The sequence below is a fragment of the Hippopotamus amphibius genome, chromosome 8, assembly GCF_030028045.1.
Source record: "Hippopotamus amphibius kiboko isolate mHipAmp2 chromosome 8, mHipAmp2.hap2, whole genome shotgun sequence".
NCBI classification, from domain to species: Eukaryota; Metazoa; Chordata; class Mammalia; order Artiodactyla; family Hippopotamidae; genus Hippopotamus; species Hippopotamus amphibius.
In genome coordinates this window covers 26,117,795-26,137,595 of record NC_080193.1, presented here as the reverse complement: position 1 = coordinate 26,137,595, position 19,801 = coordinate 26,117,795, and the positions used below count along the sequence as shown (strand labels likewise).

The 19,801-nt window shown below is 45.1% G+C and overlaps 2 protein-coding genes across 2 annotated transcripts in view; one reads left to right on the top strand and one right to left on the bottom strand.

Annotated features, from left to right (window-relative positions):
* Positions 1-300: 300 nt before the first annotated feature.
* Positions 301-5,715, bottom strand: RAN (RAN, member RAS oncogene family). The gene is made up of 7 exons (XM_057746464.1): positions 5,243-5,715; positions 4,553-4,598; positions 4,017-4,101; positions 3,812-3,937; positions 2,407-2,594; positions 2,109-2,279; positions 301-2,015 (listed from the first exon to the last, which is right to left on the bottom strand). Exons 1-7 carry the CDS (start codon positions 5,713-5,715, stop codon positions 1,971-1,973), a joined length of 1,134 nt encoding a protein of 377 aa, XP_057602447.1. The 3' UTR covers positions 301-1,970.
* A 5,867-nt stretch (positions 5,716-11,582) lies between these two features.
* STX2 (syntaxin 2) overlaps positions 11,583-19,801 on the top strand; it is a 48,444-nt gene continuing 40,225 nt past the window's right edge. Inside the window, exon 1 of the mRNA XM_057746162.1 lies at positions 11,583-11,878. The gene's annotated coding sequence lies outside the window, so the exon portion shown is untranslated. The remainder of the gene's footprint in view (positions 11,879-19,801) is intronic.

Genomic DNA, 19,801 nt, shown 5'->3' with positions numbered 1-19,801 from the left:
GCCCTTTATTAGGTTATCTTGAGATCCATGGGACCAAAAACCCATTCTGTGGGGTTTCTTAAGAATTGGCCAGGGCACATCATGAAACTGCTTTCAAAAGCACTTTATGTTTACCCTGACCAATTTCGTGCTAATAAGCTATTATTACTTGTTTGGCTTTCAATTGAAGGCTCCTCCAATTAGACACCAGACTTCAAATTGAGTGGAAAACATCCCCATTTGTATAAACTAGATAGAAATGTATCCCCAAGATAATCGAACACTAGATGATTCAGAAAATCCAAGCGAAGTAGAAGCAATATATTTTGCAATTTTTTCTTCCAACGAGTGATGTAAATTCTCTCCCACCTCCAAGTAGCTTTCAAAATTTAACTCTTACATTTAAGATTCAGAATATTTGTCATACTCGCATTCTACATAAGGTTGTACAAGCACATATCCTTCATGTAAGTTATCTGAAAGGTGTCATCTGGATCATGGGAAGAAACTTCCCATCTGTTAAAATCTGGTTCTGAATATATAGCATAGCATATACAGCAATTCAAATCCGTTAAGTGAATCTATTAATATTTATTCAATATTTTAACAAATTACCCAATTTTACTCTTTAAATTTCATTTTTCCATATATTTAAGTGACCCTTCCCTACCTTTTTAGGTAGGAAAGTAATCACTTAAGGATAATTGGACATCTAAAGAACTTTGGTGAACTGAACTATAGTACAGTGGTACTTACATGAGCAAAATAGCTCTAATTTTGATTTCTAACTGCTACAGTACAGTGTCAATAGGATCAAACTCAGGCAAGAGGGACTCAATTCATGTTTACACGTGGAAACCATACAAAGGTCCGTGGTTAATCTACTGAAAGTTTGGCAGTCTGTTTCACATCACTGAGAAGCCAGCCTAAGCTCTACTTCTCTGTTGCAGCATCCTGTGTCCTTGCACCGCCCACAAAAAATTCTTTGGGGGCAGAAAAATCATCAAAGCTGTCATGTGTCCAATGAAATCCTTAATCTTTGACATCTTTAAAGCTTGGGAGTACTTGACAACAGCAGATAAACGTGGAACATCTTCTAGAATACCAACTTTACATTAAACATGTAACATTAAAACAAAAAGCAAATAAATGCACACTTTATGTTCATTTTTAACAGATGAGACATCCCTCAAGTTCCTGCAACTGTTTGTATGGTTTCATCACACTTTGAAAAGCTCTATATAAGAACATCGTCACTTCTGCCACAAAAGCAATTATAATTCTTAAAATCTCTATTAGGAACGTCTAAAACAGGTACCACTTTTTTTCTGACAGGTCACATAAATCTCTAACAAGCTCTTCCCTAGGTGACACTGCGTGGGCCAAAAGGCAGGGGGGGTAGACACTATTTTAGCCTAACTGCACTGACAGTATTTATACCTCTTAACTTACCAAATACAATACTCTTGACCTGTCATTTCATTTGTGTGAAATGATTCAAATATACAGAAGGTTAAAGATTTCAACCTAACAGATTTCAAATTAAGTGGTAAGAGCAAAGGCAATTCAAATATTAACGTGGCACAATTCTCCGTTAGTGGTTTTAAAATGCTCATTTAAACAAGGGATGAGTTCGCTTGCTTAGATATTTGAAATACAACTTTATTCTGATTCTAAACGAAAAGGAATGGGAATGACAGTAACAAACTGAACGTTGTGATGTGACCGCAGCAGTCTTCTATTTGAAACTCAAGAAGGAAACAACTGGGTTCCAAAACACCTAAATATGCAGGTCCAAAAAATGAAGGTTTTTTTTTTTTTTTAACTGCCACATTCACTCCGAAGCCCATTCATCTCCTTCAGCATCCCAAAGATTAAGCACATGTTCTGCTCAGCTATATAATAAAGTGGCAAACACGCTGCACCACTGACATCACAGGACAGTTGCCTATAAAACTAGACTTCTGACGCTGGGCTCCAGCTTCGCTTTCTCACAGGTCATCATCTTCATCCGGGAGGGCAGTTGTCTGAGCAACCTAGGCAGAGAAACAACAAAGTTATAACGCTCCACATGCAAAGCACCAGGAACCTAACAGCACTCACCATGGAGTTGCAGACAGCGTACGTACCTCTAGATCGTGCTCGTACTGTGCTGCCAAGGCTGGGTCCATGACCACCTCTGGCGGGGCGAGAGCAGGCATGGCGACAAACTCCAGGTTAGGGTCTCCGATCAGTTTTCTAGCAAGCCAGAGGAAGGGCTTTTCGAAGTTGTAGTTACTTTTGGCAGAAATGTCATAGTACTGTTTAAAAGAGTAAAATTAATTTTAAAAACCCATACATCAAAGATATTAACGTATCACTTTAATGGACTTGTATCATAGTTTAACATAAGGGTCTTAATAATTCAGTAAGTTTTAAGAAACATACCTGAAGATTCTTCTTTCGGTGGAAGACAATTGACTTTGCCTTAACCTTTCTGTCCTTAATATCCACTTTGTTGCCACACAACACGATGGGGATGTTCTCACACACTCGTACCAGATCTCTATGCCAGTTGGGCACATTCTTGTAAGTAACTCTCGATGTGACATCAAACATTATAATGGCACACTGAGCTGAAAGGCACATTTACAGTAATTAGTGTATGCCCAGGAATTTATTTACTACATGGATGAAAAATGCTAACAACTATGGACTCAGATTCACAACCTCAGGCCAAACTCTAGGTCTGCCATGTTTCTCTACTCAATTTCAAGATCTTTACCAATTCTAAAAATCTTAAATCATTTTAATGTTACTTAAAATTCCCTTTTATTGTACATAAAACCATGAAAGACCAGTTTACCATATGAAATCTCTCCACGTGTAATATTTCATAAATTCTGCTTCATCCCAAAAAAAAGTATCTCAAGTAGATCTATGATAAATCAGCATTCCAGAGAACTCACCTCCCATATTCTGAGGGTCTAGGAGTCTATTCTCTAAAAAGGCTCTTAAGCAGCTGAACACACTAAGATATATTACGCCTATTTCAAAAACCTCAGTTAAGTATATACCGACCTATGGAAACAGCCACGATAAAGCTAGTAAGCTGCTGAGTACGCATGACATAGTATAGATTTTTTAGCTAAAAAATTTGGGGGCAGGGGCTGGGAGTGGTGAAATCCTTCCATTTGTACATACTCAAATGAGGAGAAAGATTCCCAATGATTTTCATCAAAAGTCTTAGATAAGTATTTTCTTTGTTCATCTTTTTGCTTGGTGTAGTAAGAAGCATTTACTTCCTTTGCACTTATTAAATCAAGCACTTTGGAAAAAATACTCTGCAAAACCTAGCACAATTAAAAAGAAATTGGCACTGGCCGGTCTTACACAACATTTTATAAAATAGAAAGCCTAGTTCTTCTGGTCTAGTATGTGGTCAAACTGTTAACTAACTACCTTCTGAATGGAATGCACAAGAAATAATCATTGAAAGCCACCAAAATATATACCCAAATGTGAGCTTTCAAATACTGAAGCTGCAGCAACACCTTGTCTGCTGCTTACTGTTTTTACATTGGAAGCCTCAATATAAACCTTATAATCTCTTCTGTGACAGAAGCATGGAATCAAATGGCTCAAGACAACCTTCACAAAATCTTCTCCCCTCAGATGATAGTGGACTCCCTGGAGCCAGCACATCTTTTGAACTGAACTGAATTACACAATTCCCAGTTCAGTCACCATTAGGCCTGTGTTTACTGGAACAGATCTGACTATTTGCAAGCAACTGTGGAGACTAAGCTACAAGTCCTCTCAAAAACTGTCGGTTAGAAATCAAGATACCTACCTTGGATGTAATAGCCATCTCTCAGTCCGCCAAACTTCTCCTGACCAGCTGTATCCCACACATTGAACTTAATAGGTCCTCTGTTGGTATGGAACACGAGGGGGTGGACCTCAACACCCAAGGTAGCTGCAACATGAGCATTTCAAGTTAGTCAATGACCACATCCACGTCACACACATCTTCACAAATGGTTTCCCCCACGTACCTACATACTTCTTCTCAAATTCACCAGTCAGATGACGCTTCACAAACGTAGTTTTTCCAGTACCCCCATCACCGACCAATACAAGCTGTCGGAAAACAAATGTTTGCAGTAAACACCAAAACACGTAACATTTCAGGACCTCGGGATTATGAGGCTGTTAAGGTTTCCTGGACACCCGTTTCACTTACATAACAGAACTTTATATATCCCCCCAAGTACACTTAAAACAAAGAATAGTCATTAAACAGCCCTGTCCCACCGAACGAATGACTTGAACCAACGAAACTTTCTGAGCCCGGCCTCCCTGTCCGCAGGGTGGGGCCAGCACCCCCACCTCGTTCTCGGGGAACCGAAGCGCTGCCGCAGCACGAGCACGCCGGCTGACGAAGCAGGCTGGCGGCACACGCTTGCGGTCATAAAGGAGATCCTGTGAAGGCCGTTTGGACAAGGGCCCCCCAGCCTCCCCGCCCCCTCTCCTCCGGATCCCCTCGGGTTCACTGCAGCAGACCCCCACCCAGCTCACGAGGATTACCTACTTTGAACTGAACTTGGGGTTCTCCTTGGGCAGCCATCGTGATGTTACTGCGAGGGGAGGAGAAAGAAATCAGCCCCGCTGAACGGCGGCGCGGGCCCCGGGGGCCGCATGGCCGGACCCGCCCCACGTGCCCGAGCCCACAAAGGCCTCCTCCATCCCGGAGCCCGGCGCCGCACCCCATCCCCCGCCCCGACACACAAACACACACACACGCGCGCGCGGGCGGGGGCCGCGAAGGCGCGCGATGGCGACGGCGGCGAGGGCGCTGCTCCCCGGGCCGCCGGGGCCCGGCGCATGCCCGCTCGGAGCGGAGACCGAGGCGGCGCGGAGGCCCGCTCGGCGCGAAGGCCGGGGGCGCAGAAAGCGCCTGGTCACGGCCCGCGGCCAGGCCGGCCCGCCCCGTCCACCCCCCGGCCCTCCGCCCGGCCGCCGCCCCGGTCCTCCGCCCGGATCTCCCCTCCGGCCCCGCGACCCGTCCGCCCGGCCTCCCCTCTGCCCCGACCGTCCGCCCGGCCCACCGCGGCTCGGGTCCTGGCGCCCTCGCGGCCGGAGAGGAAGGAGAACCCTCCGCCCGGATCCCAGGGCCCCACGAAACCGCCTCCTCACGGCCGCCTCCCACCGCCGCCACCGCAGAGACGCCCCGACCCTCGCCCCCGCCCCGGCCCCACGGCTCCCGCCCCGTCCCCGCTACCTTCCAGAAGGGTCTCCGCGCCCGTCTGACTGAGGGCTGGAAAGATGGCGGAAGCGCAATTCAAATGCCCGGAGACGCAGCCGACGCCGGCGCGCGCCGAGGGAGGGCGGGGAAACGGCGCCGCGCCGCTCCCACGTGGTCCTCCGGGGGCGCGCACGCACGCCGCCCTGGCTTCGGCGGCCGCACCCGTCGGCCTGGCGAGTAGGGAGAGGCTCGCGGCGCGCCGGGCGCGGGAGGCCGGGCGGTCGCGCGCACGCACGCCGGCCCGTGAGGCCACGTGCGCCAGCCCGGAGGGCGGGTTCCCGCGCGCGCATGCGCCGACGGCGACGCGGCGCGCCCTGCCGCCACCGCCGGAACAGAACTGGGAGGAGAGGGCCGAGGACCCCCTCGGGCGGGAAACTCTTGGGGTGGCCCACACAAAGGCCCTGCCCCCGCGTACAAACACGGTGCAGCAGGCCCGGGGCGGGCGCCATGTTGGGGTGAACGCCGCCCCACCTCCCCTTCTGGCCCCTTCCTCGCGCCCGCGTCTCAGTCGGGACCTTCCGGCAAGTAAAGGAAGCAAAGACCGATGCTTTTCCCACCCCGGAAAGCCAGGCACCTTATTCTTGGGGAATCTAAGTGGTCAGCAGCCTTTGTGGCCGTGTTCTGCAAACAGGATGATGAAATTTAGTGTTTCCAACCTTGGGAGCTCTTATCTTAGTGACAAACAGGGTTGCAATCAATGAGTATTTAGGGTCTAGACTCTCGTGGGGATAAGGCTGTCGAGGGTCCAGGCGAGAACTGTACACACATAGAACTTACATGCTCCTGGGGACATTCTCTCAGCATCGTCAGAGATGGACAGTGAGGTACACCTCCAACTTAACAAATATTGGTTATACTTCATTTGCTTTCAGCAAGGATGTCGGTCGAATGGAGTCCTCCAAAGTCACATCCTAAATATAAAAGGCCAGTTTGGGGCATTTGTCTAGACAGCCACAGATTCTTAAACTGATATGGTGGTCCCTCACCCTAAGCAAGCATCCACGGCTGGCAGGGAGAGCAGACATCTAATGGCCCCATCAGGATAGTCAATTCCCCAGAAAAGATGCCACCATGGGGACTCTTCCAGAGCAAAGGGAACCCAAAATGTCCAAGGAGTTAGCCACGTAGTCCTGAGCACGTTTGCAAGCAAGTCTGCTGGGAAGCCAAGTGATGCAAAATTGGGCACAAGGAAATGCCCGCTGGGACCCTCAGAAAAACACCAAGCCGATCTCGAAGTCACTGATGGGAGTGTAAATCGGTCTGGCCACTTGGGAAACTAGAAACTAATAAAACACGTAAATTAAATGTCCGTGACTCATGACCTTTATTTCCATTTCTAGGGAGATGCTGTCGAGTTCAACTCACACCTGTGCCCAAGGAGACAAGTATGCCATGCTCACTGCAACATTTTTATTTTTTTTAATTTATTTTATTTTTTAATTTTTGGCTGCATGGGGTCTTCGTTGCTGCCTGTGGTCTTTCTCTATTGCGGAGAGTGGGGGCTACTCTTGTTGCGGTGGATGGGCTTCTCATTGTGGTGGCTTCTCTTGTTGCGGAGCACTGGCTCTAGGCACGCGGGCTTCAGTAGTTGCGGCACACGGGCTTAGTGCTGTGAGGCATGTGGGAATCTTCCCAGACCAGGGCCGTGTCCCCTGCATTGGCAGGCGGATTCTTAACCACTGCGCCACCAGGGAAGCCCACAACATTATTTTTAATAGCAAAAGATTAAGCTTACATGTGTCTATCAGTAGAGAAGTTTATAAATGAAATATGTTATACATATACTATGGATTTACTGTACAGCATTTAAAAGAGTGAAGTTCATCTAATCAGCAGTGTTAAGTAGATTTCAAAGGCTAGTGCTGAGAAAAAAGAAGCAAGTTCAAGGAAGATGTGATAATAGCTTTATACTGTCTATATATAATTTTATAGAGGTTATACATCCAATATAACACTGTGTATGTAAGTTTTTCACAAACACAGAAAACCGTATTCGTTCTTAGATATGTGTATGTAAGTTTTAAAAAATTGACTGCAAGGATATAGATTGAGTTCTCATGGCTCTTGCTTCAAGAAATGGTAAAAAGTAGTGTGATGGAACTAAGAGAGGTCAAAGAAGATTTTAACCTTATGTGCAATGTTCTATTTCTTTTTTCTAAAAGGTGATTGAAGCAAATATGACAGCCTGTTAACCATTATGTAATTCTGGGTGGTGAGAATACCAGTGTTTATACTTTTTGCCATTCAAAAGAAAATTTCTTCCAGCAAAAAAGCCAAGGGGAAATATGCCAAACCACGAGTATTAGTTGTTCTTGAACCCAGCCATCTAGGCAGATCTCCCAGGAAGTCGGTTTCTTTGCAGTTCACAGAGGTACTTACTTGTCCCTGCCGTTCAATGTGGGTTGCAAGCCCGTGCTTAATCTGTAGTTTGAAAAATTGCCGCCAAATACAAAACAAAAACCAAAAAACAACAACAAAAAGTTGCAAAAACCATACAAGGAATTTCAGCATCCATTACCTCTGATTTCCCCAAATATTTACATTGTTTACTCAATCATTTGTCGTTACCATCCTAGCCTTCTATCAGCGTATATATCATACATATATGTTTTTTCTATAGATCATGTATATATGATTTTTTCCCCACTGTGATGTTTGAGAGTAAATAGCAAACAGGACACCCCTCTGTATGTGTATTGCTTAAAACCTCAGGACATTCTGTTACACAACCACTGCACACTTATCAAAATTGGGAGATTCATATTGTTACAATTCTATTAATTGGTAGTTGTCTCCCTCATGCCCTTATCTGGTGTGGGATCCTCCAGGATTACACGTTACATTGACCTTTCCAGTCTCTCTCATCTCTCTTTTTTTTTAATTGAAGTATAGTGAGTTATAAAGTTGTGTTAATTTCTGCTGTACAGCAGAGTGATTCAGTTATATATATATTACACACCTTTCAGTTATATATACAGTTATATGTACAGTATACATTCTTTTTCTATATTCTTTTCCATTATAATTTATCATAGGATATTGAATATAGTTCTCTGTGCTATACAGTTGGACCTTGTTTTTTTGTTTGTTTTGTTTTGGGGGTTCCTTGTTTGTTTGTTTTTTTTTTGGCTGGGCCATGTAGCTTACAGGATCTTAGTTCCCCAACCAGGGATCGAACCCAGCAGTGAAAACTCGGAGCCTTAACCACTGGACCGGCAGGGAATTCCCCAAGTGGACCTTGTTGTTTATCCATTCTATATATAAAAGCTTACATTTGCTAACCCCCTCCCCAGCCGCCGGCTTGGCAACCACCAGTCTGTTCTTGATGTCCATGATTCTGTTTCTGTTTTATAGATGGATTCATTTGTGTCATATTTTAGATTGCACATGTAAGTGATATCATAAAGTATTTGACTTTCTCATTCTGTCTAGTCTCTTTTAATCCAGGACAGTACCTCCTCTTTGTCTTTCATGGCCCTGACCCTTTTGCTGAGTATTTAGTAGGCCAGTTACTTTGTGAACTGTCCCTCCATTTGGATGTGTCTCACATTTCCTCAGGACTAGATTCAGAGTATGCAGTTTGGGTCAGGACACCCCAGAAGTGATGCTATGTCCTTCTCAGTGCATCTTCTGAGAGGCACAGAGCAATCTTGGAAAACATTGGACCATCCTTCTCCACTCTTAACCCCTGCAATGCTTTCCTACCTATCACACTCAGATTAAATCCATGGCTGGTCAGGTCCCACATGACCTATATTGTGCCTCCCTCTCTGCCCCATCTCAGGCCTCTTTCCCTGTAATTCTGCCATAGCCGCACAAACCTTTCTGAATTTTACCTCTGCCAGATTTGTTCCCGCCCCAGGGCCTTTGCACTTACTGGTTCCTCTGCCTAAATGCTCTTCCTCCACATCTTTGCCTGACTGGCTCCTTCTCACACTACAGGTCACAGCTCAAATGTCACTTCCTCCCGAAGGCCCACCCTGAGCACCCTTTCTAATGTGATGTCACCACATCAGCCCTTCCTCATCTCAGGCACTGTTTTGTTTTCCCCAGAGCACTTACTGCTAACTGAAAATACCTTGCTTAATTATTCACATACTTTGCTTTTTTCAAAATCTTTCTTTTCCTCACTGGAATAAACTAAGTGCCTTGTTTGTCACAATATTCAAGGTATCTCACACAGTGCCTGCCACCAAATGGGAATTCAGTAAATATTTGTTGAATTATTGAGTGAATTGCTCTGAAGCTCACCTGAATACAGGGAGTCATCAGAAACAGCAGCATTATAATCTAATAAAAATAATAGTGATTTAATCATACAATTTAGAATTTAAATATAATGCTACTTTACATCAAAGTCTAATCATTAAGCAAATAACAAACTTTTATCGCATACAGGGCCCAGCTTTTCTATTTGTTTTTGTTTGTTTTAATTTATTAATTTTTTTTGGGGGGGAGCTGCTTTGGGTCTTTGTTGCAGCACCCGGGCTTCCTCTAGGTGCAGAGAGTGGGGGCTACTCTTCGTTGTGGTGCATGGGCTTCTCATTTCAGGGGCTTCTCTTGTTGCGGGGCATGGACTCTAGGCGTGTGGGCTTCAGTAGTTGCAGCTTGCAGGCTCTAGAGCACAGGCTCAGTAGTTGTGGCGCATGGACTTTGTTGCTCCACCGCATGTGGGATCTTCCGGGCCCAGGGCTCGAACGCGTGTCCCTTGCATTGGCAGGCAGATTCTTAACCACTGCATCACAAGGGAAGTCCCAGCAGCTTTTCTATTTGTGCAGTTTACATTAATTTTGTTGACTTTGCAGGCCAATAAGGAAACTATTCTTAAAAATTTCATTATCTATTTCATTCATCAATCCAGCTGATGAATATCAGAAATTTATCAAATGAGATTTTTCTTTTATCTGACAGTCACTTTCCTACATACGGAGCACAACAATGCACAGATTACATGCTACTTCTTAGCATCAGCACAGAAATTGTCTTCCTCAAAATCAAAATGGAGAGAATTGCATATAGTCATGCCATCTGGCCCTTTGATCGCATTGAATGATGCGAGAGTACACTTTGATGGTCCATGAATGAATCCAACCTTCAGAGGTGCATTTTGTCTTACGCTGGGTGGGGGGACCACAACACACTTTGTATCTGAACTACTTGCCAGCGTTTTTATTTTATTTTATTGTTGTTGTTTTTAAATTTATTTATTTTTTATTGGCTGCATTGGGTCTTCCTTGCTGCACACGGGCTTTCTGTAGTTGCGGTGAATGGGAGCTACTCTTCATTGCGGTGCACAGGCTTCTCACTGCGGTGGCTTCTCTTGTTGTGGAGCATGGGCTCTAAAGCACAGGCTCAGCATTTGTGGCACACAGGCTTAGTTGTTCCATGGCATATGGGATCTTCCCGGGCCAGGGATCGAACCCTTGTCCCTTGTGTTGGCAGGCTGATTCTTAAGCACTGAGCCACCGGGAAAACCCCTGCCAGTTTTTAAATGTTATGGTTTGGGGAGTTCCCTGGTGGCCTAGTGGTTAGGATTTCAGGCTTTCCCTGCTGCGGCCTGCGTTCAATCCCTGGTGGGGGAACCAAGATCCCACAAGTTGTGCGGCCAAAAAAAAAAAAAAGTGATGATTTTAGAATAACTCCACAAGTCTTTGATACCCCTCCCTTCAAAAGCTTGAGCCTAATTCTTCTCTCCTGGAGCGTGGGCCAGGCTTAGTGACTCACTTCTAACCAATGGAGGGAGTCACAGTGGACAGTGTGATTTCTGACTTAAGTCATCGAGGCTCTGTGGCCTCCACCTTGCTCTCTGGGGTCACTCCCTCTGGAGGAAGCCGGTCACCATGTGGTGGGGACACCCACAGCCCTAGGGACAGACTCACGTGACAAGGAGCTGAAGCCTCCTGCAAAGGGCCGGTAGGAGCTTGCTGGCCTGTGAGGGACTTAGCAGGGAAGTGGATCTGCTGGCCCCAGTCAGGCCTACACCTTCCCTGCAATTTCTTGAGCCCTGAGTCAGAACCACTCAGTTAAACCACTCCTGAATTCCCAGAAGCTGTGTGAGATAATACTGTGCATTGTTGCTTCAAGCTATTAACTTCCAGGGTAATTTGCTCTGTAGTGATAGATAACTAACACAAAAAGTGAGGATATTTCACATAAAAATCCAGATACCTGGTTTCTTTTGAACATCAAGATGGGAAAGCACTGGGCCTGATTTCTTGCATGGCCCCATCATCTGGAGGTAAATACCGCTGCCCGCCACGCATGGGGCAAACGCTGCCATTTGCCTCGGACCCCACCATTCCCTGTTATGTCTCAGACTTAAGGCCTGGTGTCGTCTCCCGTTGGTCACCTGTCATCTGGCACCCAGCCTGCTCTACTCACTGACCTGCCTGCACCCTGAGTTGTTTGAGTTCACAGCTTCTCGTTTAGTGAGTCTAAGACACAACAGTGAAAAAAATACAGATTCGTTCATTCATTCACCTGATGTTTACTGAGCACCTCGAGGGACCAGGCACTCGCTGAGGACCGGGTCAGTGAACAAAGCGGACCCAAAGGATCCTGGGCTCATGGAGCTTTCATCCTGGAGGAGGAAACAGGACATGGACTCACCAAGTAAGTGACACGTGTGACACAGTGATCACTGCTAAGGTGATAAATGAAGCAGGTAAAGAAGATACAGATGCCAGAGGAAGCGGGTGGTGGTGAGGCAGGGCGACTGACAGCCTCCCCTAAGATGGTGACTTTTGAGCAGAAACCTGCAGGTGAGGGAAGGAGCCACACAGCTGTTTGAGGGAAGAGAATTCTGGGGGGGGCAGGGACCAGCTTAGAGAGGAGGTCACACTTGAGGGGGGCTCACAGGAGGGGCTCACACGACTATATTTCTGTGTAAACTGAGGGTCTCTGCAGGAGTGCAACGGGCCTCTTGTGTCAGGAACAACGGTTGTTTCTTTTAAGCAAGAAGAACTTTAAAAGCTGCCTGTTGGCAGCCCACAGTAGGACAGAGCCCTCTCTGTGAAAGAGGCTTTTATTCTGTGTACCATGTCACTTTAGGAGGGTGTAGTGTGAGGAAGGAGGCTAGAAAATGCCATAAGGAAACAGAAGTATACAGTAGGATATAACAGGGCTTCTCAGAGGTTGAGGGAGGCCTGGAACATTTTAGGTCTGTCTATCTATCTATCTATCTACCTATTTATCCATCCATCCATCCATCCATCCATCCATCCATCCATCATCCACCCATCCATCTATATCTATCTATCTATCTATCTATCTATCTATCTATCTATCTATCTATCTATCTAGATTTCTAGGTATTTATATTTACCTCCAGATATAGATAGGGAGATACCTGGTATCTATACACAGTTGACCCTTGAGCAACACAGGTTTAAGCTGCATGGGTCCACTTATACACAAATTTTTTTCAACAGTAAAAACTGCAAAAAAAAAAACAACCCTGCAACCATATGATATCACTTATATGTGGAATCTAAAATACAACACATATGAATGTATCTCATGGAACAGAAACAGACTCACAGACATAGAGAACAGACTTGTGGGTGGTGAAGGGGAGGTGGGTGGCAGAAAGAATGATTGGGAGTTTGTGATTAGCCAGTACAAACTACCACATATAAAATAGATAAGCAACAAGGTCCTTCTGCAGAGCACAGGGAACTGTATTCTGTGATAACTTTATGCTGTGATAAGCCAGAAAGGAAAAAAATATGAAAAAAAAGTATATATTTATGTATAACTGACTCATTTTGCTGTACAGTAGAAATTAACACAACATTGTAAACCAACTAGACTTCAGTAAAATGAGAAAAAAACTACAGTACTACATGATCCGTGATTGGTTGAATCTACAGATATGGAGGAACCATGGCCATGAAGGATTATGCAAGTTATATGTGGACTTTTGGCTGCATGGAGGGTGGGTATTCTTAACCTCTGCATTGTTCAAGGGTCAACTGTAATATACATGTAGTGTAGTATCTGTACTACATCTATATCTATAGATAGATATTTATGCATGTGGTTTCCAGTGTATATTTATATATACACACACATATATATGTTTGTATATATATATTTTTGGTTGTGCTGGGTGTTAGTTGTGATAGGTGGGCTCCCCAGCTGTGGCATGCAAACTCTTAGTTGCGGCATGCATGTGGGATCTAGTTCCCTGACCAGGGATCGAACCTGGGCCTCCCCGCAATGCGAGCACAGAGTCTTAACCACTGTGCCACCAGGGAAGTCCCAAATAGTATATGTATTTAAAATTTCTATATATATATATGTTCAGGGTTTCAAAAATTGTGGTACATTTTGAATACTTACTTTGTACAAACTGACTCTTATAAGACAGAGTAATCACTAATGCAGCATCCCTGTGCTATTTATAAGATAATTACAGGGTGTATTGGTTTCCTAGGGCTGCTATAAGAAAATACCACCAACTGGGTGCCTTAAAATAACAGAAATTTAGTCTCTCACAGTTCTGGAAGTCTGAAATCAAGGTGCTGGCAGGGCCGTGCTCTCTGGAGGCTCTAGGGGAGAACCTGTTCCAGGCTCTGCTCTTAGCCACCAGTATTGCTGGCATCTCTGGGGCCCCCCAGTTTGCTGATGCAACTGTGATGCTTCTCTGACATGACGTAGCACTCTTCCTGTGTCCCTGCCTCCATGTGTGCCTGTGTCCTGATCTCCGATTCTTATAAGATGAGGACCTACCCTAGACCTCCTCCTGATTACATCTGCAAAACCCCAATTTCCAAATAAGGTCATATTCATAGGTACAGGGGTGAGGCATATCTTTCTGGGGGTGGGGGCACAATTCACCCCATAACACAGGATTTATGAAATATGTGGATTCATAGTATGCTTTGGTAGAACAGAACAGAACTGGGGCACAAGCTTAAGGCAATGTGGTGAGTGTTTTCTTCTCCCAGTGCTGACAGCACGTGTCAGGACTGCATCCTCCTCACTCGGATGGAGGCTGGGGAGCAGCAGGACTCCATGTCTTCTTACATAATAGTCACTACGCTGGTGAAGCCCGGGTTGTTGAAATCTTCCACTACCAATAGTCATTTGTTTTTAAGCCCTTTCCCCACTAAAACAATACAGTAGTTAATATCCTTAAACATATCTGTTTACATCCTGGGGCTGTTGTTGTTATGGAACTTTTATTTATTTTAAAATATTTTTATTTATTTATTTATTTATTTATTTATATTTTTGGCTGCGTCGGGTCTTAGTTGCGGAACTCAGGATCTTCATTGTGGCTTGCGGGCTTCTCTCTAGTTGTGGCGTGAGAGTTTTCTCTGATTGTGGCATGCGGGCCCCAGAGTGCATGAGCTCTGTAGTTTGCGGCACGCAGGCTCTCCAGCTGAGGCATGTGGGCTCAGTAGCAGTGGAACGTGGGTTTAGTTGCCCTGTGCCATTGTGGGATCTTAGTTCCCTGACCAGGGGTCGAACCGGTGCCCCCTGCATTGCAGGAGGGATTCTTTACCACTGGACCACCAGGGAAGTCCCTATTTAATTAAATTATTTTATTTATTTAGGCCAAGCTTGCGGCTTGCGGGATCTTAGTTCCCCAACCAGGGATCAAACCCGGGCCCTCGGCAGGGAAAGCGTGAAGTTCTAACCACTGGACCGCCAGGGAATTCTGTAATGGAACTTCAGATTCCTCAAGAGGAATTGCTAGGTCAAAGGGATGTGTATTTTCTATTTGCCTTAGAAGTTGGGAAAATCATGTTGAACTATAGTTTTAATTTGCTTTTCCTGATTATCAGGGACATGTGTATCTTTTTCATCCCTGTGCCATGAGCAGAATAATGGCCCCCAGAGATGTCCATGCTCTAGTCCCAGGAGCCTGTTGTGGCTATATTATCTTCAATGGCAGACAGGAACTTGACAGCTGTAATTAATGGTATGGACCTAAGATGGAGAGGTAATCCAGGTGGCCTCGTCTGATCACATGAGTCCTACAAAGTCAGAGTAAAACGTGATAACAGAAGAGAGGTCAGAGCGACGCTGCACGGCTGGCTCTGAAGAGGAGGACGGGGCCGGGAGCCAAGGAGTGTGGGCGCCTCTAGGAGCTGGGAAAGGGAAGCAAACGAACCTCTCCTAGAGCCTCCAGAAAAGGCTGACTTCAGCCCAGTGAGACATCTGGCCCCTGTGACTGTAAGATAATAAATTTGTGTTGTTTTAAGCCACTAATATTGTGGTAATTTGTTATGGCAGCAATAGGAAACTAATATAATATGTGACATCATTAGGCTGTCCAGATAATGTATTCAGTCCCATCTTTAAAAGGTAGCCTATACATATATATATATGTATATGTGTATATATATATTTTTTTTTTACTGCATTGAGTCTTTGTTGCTGTGCATGGGGTTTTTCTCTAGTTGTGGGCAAGCAGGGGCTCCTCTTCACTGATGTGTGGGCTTCTCATTGTGGTGGCTTCTCTTGTTACAGAGCACAGGCCCTAGAGCATGTGGGCTCAGCAGTTGTGGCCGTTGCTTTGTTGCTCTGGGGCATGTGGGATCTTCCCAGACCAGGGATCGAACCCATGTCCCCTGTTTTGGCAGGTGGATTCTTAACCACTGTACCATCAGGGAAGTCCAAGGGTAGCCTATTTCTAAATTTTTCATAATGATAAATTAAACAAGGCTATTGCAATTCCAAATACGTTAAAAGATTCATTGTCATTTAAATGCACATTCTGTATCTGGGTCAGGAGAAGACATAGTGATGTCTAACCCAGTCTTAAACTCACAGTCAGAATAAACAATCCTATGGTCAATTGACAATCATTTTTCAGAGTTCTGAAATTGTATGGATTTTTAAAATGTCCCCTAGTATTTCCTTAAGTTGAATAAAAATAAATTAACTTAGAATCACAGAATTTTAAAATAGGCAGGAACTTTGCTAGGTTCAAATTCAAATTCTGCTGCTAGCCAGAAATTCACTACCCTGCAATTTGCCATAAATTGCCCACCACGGTAATAAAGTTTCCTTTTGAATGAATACATGTATTAAGCAAATTTTGCAGCTTAAGTTTTTTGACAAACATTTGTTACACACCTCCTATGTGCTGGGCTCCATTCCAGGTGTTGGAGAGAATTACTGAGCAAAGTGGACAAAAATCCCTGTGCTCAATGGAGTGGACGTCTTGGAGGAGAAAGACAAATAATAAACAGCATACAAAATAAGTATGTATATGACACAGTTGGTCAGAGGGTTGTAGGGGTTAAGGAGGAAAAAGAACAAGATACGAGGGTTCCGTGTATGAAGAAGAAATTGCAACTTTTAACAGGGTGGGGCAGGCCCCCCCCCCCCCCGAAAGGTGTCACTGGACAAAAGTCTTAATGGAAGTAAGAGACCAAGCTACACAGATGTCTGGGGGAAGAGCATTCAGACAAGGACAGCCAGTGCAAAAGCCCTGAGGTGGCATGTAGCTTTCTGGGAGTCAGTGGAGGGAAGAGAAGGAAACAAGGCTCTGGAGGTATTGAAGGATGATCAGATGGGGCAGGACCTTGCAGGCCACTGCAAGGACTTTAGTTTTTACTCTGAGGAGGAATTATATATATATGGTTTACAAACTGTCCCATCAATCTGCACATCATGTTATCGGTGTTCTGTAACCTCAGGGTGCTGGCTCAAACTTTAGTGTACTGAAGAATAAATCATTTCTTTTTCTTCTCTTTTTTTAATTTATTTCTGGATGCGTGGGGTCTTCATTGCTGCTCGTGGGCTTTCTCTAGTTGCGGCAAGCAGGGGCTACCCTTCCTTGTGGTGCTTGGGCTTCTCAGTGCAGTGGCTTCTCTTGTTGCGGAGCATGGGCTCTAGGTGCATAGGCTTCAGTACCTGCAGCACACAGGCTCAGTAGTTGTGGCTCAAGGGCTCTAGAGCGCAGGCTTAGTAGTTGTGGCTCACGGGCTTAGTTGTTCTGAGGCATATGGGATCTTCCCGGACCAGGGCTCGAACCCGTGTCCTCTGCATTGGCAGGTGGATTCTTAACCACTGCACCACCAGGGAAGTCCCGAATCAACCATTTCTGATGAATGAATCAGGTGGGAAAAATAAAACCAATGGCCTAGATGAAAATTCTAGGCTGCATAGAAGAAGGTTGGAGGCAATGTGTTGGGGTGTACATCTCCCTTACCTGTGAGTCTCTGGCCTGTGAACTGTCACATGATTCCCACAGTGATTTCAGGAGGCTTTCGGTTCTGTTCTACCTCTGTGTAGGCTCTTCCCACTCTGTGGCAACTAAACGTATGATTTATTTATTCAGTTCATGTCAACCCAAAACACGGGTATGTGGGTAGGGAGGACAGATACAAAGATCAATGTGCCACCACCCTTGCCCTACTCATTCATTCATTCATTTGCTTGTAACACTCCTTGAAAAGGGATACATAATATGAGACATGCCCTGTCCTCTAGGAGCTAAATTCCTAATTTTAGTAGATGACTATATTCGTTTTCTAGTGTTGCCATAACAAGTTATCAAAAACCTAGCAGCTTCAAACAACACATATTTATTAGCTCACAGTTCAGTAGGTCAGAAGTCTGAGCAGCTAAGCTGGATTCTCTGTTTGGGTTTCATCAGGCTGAGATCGAAGTGTCAGTGCCTGGGCCCATGGAGGCGGGTGTAAGGAAGAATCCGCTCCCAAGCCCACGCACGTTGTTGGCAGAATCCAGTCCCTTCGAGATCTTGGACCGAGGGCTCCATTTCCTTGCTGGCTGTAAGCTGGGGTCCACACTTAGCGCCTAGAAGTCCCTTGGGTCCTTGTACATGACGCCACATTTCAGAGTCAGCGATGGGGTATTGATGACTCACATTTGCAGTCTCTGACAGCCCCTTCTGCCACATCGTTTTCATCTGGAGAAAGTTCTTTGCTTGTGAGGGATCCGGTGACTAGACTGGGCCCACCCCTAATAATCCAAGAAAGTCCAAAAACCTGCAAGACCCCTTTTGCCATTTAAGGTCACATAGTCACAGGTTCTAAGGATTAGGGTGTGGGCATCTGGAGGGGGGGGGCATTATTGTGCTTGTCACAGTGACTAATGGCATTTCATCATCCCTGTTTTCTCTCTCACTTCTCTCCTTTCTAAGGCGGCCTACTGTAGGAGAGGATACCTTTTCAGGGCTTGTCTAAATCCAGCTCACAATGACCTCCTTTCTTTGCGGACCACCCCCATCCATCATGGGGGTGGTTAACAGCTGAGAAATCAGAGTCTCTTTCTTGGGAATGCAGGTCTCTTTCAATCTTGATTGGTAGCTGCTTTGAACCCACTACCATGATCTGACTGATGTTTTGACCCGAGACATTTGACTGCCTACGTATGTATGTAATAGGGACAAAGGTGACAAATTTGGTATTCGTGGTCACACCCTCGTTCTTTCTCTGGCAGGATAAGAAAGTTCTGGTTGACAATTCATTGTTATTTAACTGCTCCCCATATTATATGCTTTGGAATAATCTGTTGGGAGAGGGGGAAGAAAGTGCTGGCCCAATACCAGTGTCCTTGGTGGGGAAGTTTAGGGTATGGTGAGCGAGAAAAAGGGCACTCTGGGAACTATAGGGTATAAAAGACATGAAACACTAGAAAACTGTAGAAAGGATTTTTTTTTGAACTTTTATTGAGATATAATTGACATACAGTAAACTGGATATATTTAAAGTGTACAATTTGATATTTTTTCTTATTACTAATATATATATGACAATCCTAGTCTAGAAAGGATTTAAAGACTGATCTTGGGGGTTACCTCTTTTAATATTCTTAGGGATAACTTAATAAAGCTTGGAATCATCTTTGTTTTGACCATGAGACTCCATTTCTCTGAGTGAGATACCACAGAGACTGGATGTTTAGATGCCACATTCAGAATCCAGGCAATATTTATGGATTAAACACGTCTACTCAAAAGTGTTCTGACATCAGTAAAGTTTCATTAAGAGGGTGTTTTCCCAGAGGGAACTGTGTTAGGGTAATTCAATGCCTTAATTAGTGTCCTACACACTGCAATGGAAAGATCCCAATGTCTTCCTTTTTCATTTCTTGCTAATGAGTTTATCTTCACTGGGATGGAGTGGTTAAAGCGGTTATTCAGCCACGCGGAACCCCTTGTCCTTCTACAGGCTCCAGCACTGTTCATCCGACCTCCCTCGGCCAGTGAATTCGGGCGGGAGGTCACATGACTGATATTGACCTATCACAGCCTCAGAACCTCCTGACTTGTGATTGGTTCAGCGGTAGGCAAATGAGCCCGGTTGATCCAATCAGAGTGAAGTTCGGGAATCTGAGGCTGCAACCCAGAAAAGGTGGCAATGCAGAGGAGTCACCTGAGAGATGAAAACTGATGGCTGTCTGAGTACCTGGATCAGAATCGCCTGTATGAGTCATTACTCAGACACGACTGAGGGAAAAATCGGTTCTTTCTCCTGTACTTACCACTGCCAAGATTTTATTCATTCATCAGCCCTTCAGTATAAAACATTTATTTATTACAGCTTCTGG

Excerpts from the sequence above, each read along its gene's own strand:
- RAN (XM_057746464.1), bottom strand. The coding sequence starts at position 5,715 with ATGGCGCCCGCCCCGGGCCTGCTGCACCGTGTTTGTACGCGGGGGCAG. Across the intron at positions 4,102-4,552 it reads AACCCCAAGTTCAGTTCAAA|CTTGTATTGGTCGGTGATGG; the intron begins GTAGGTAATCCT and ends GTTTTCCGACAG. Across the intron at positions 2,016-2,108 it reads AGTACGAGCACGATCTAGAG|GTTGCTCAGACAACTGCCCT; the intron begins GTACGTACGCTG and ends TTCTCTGCCTAG.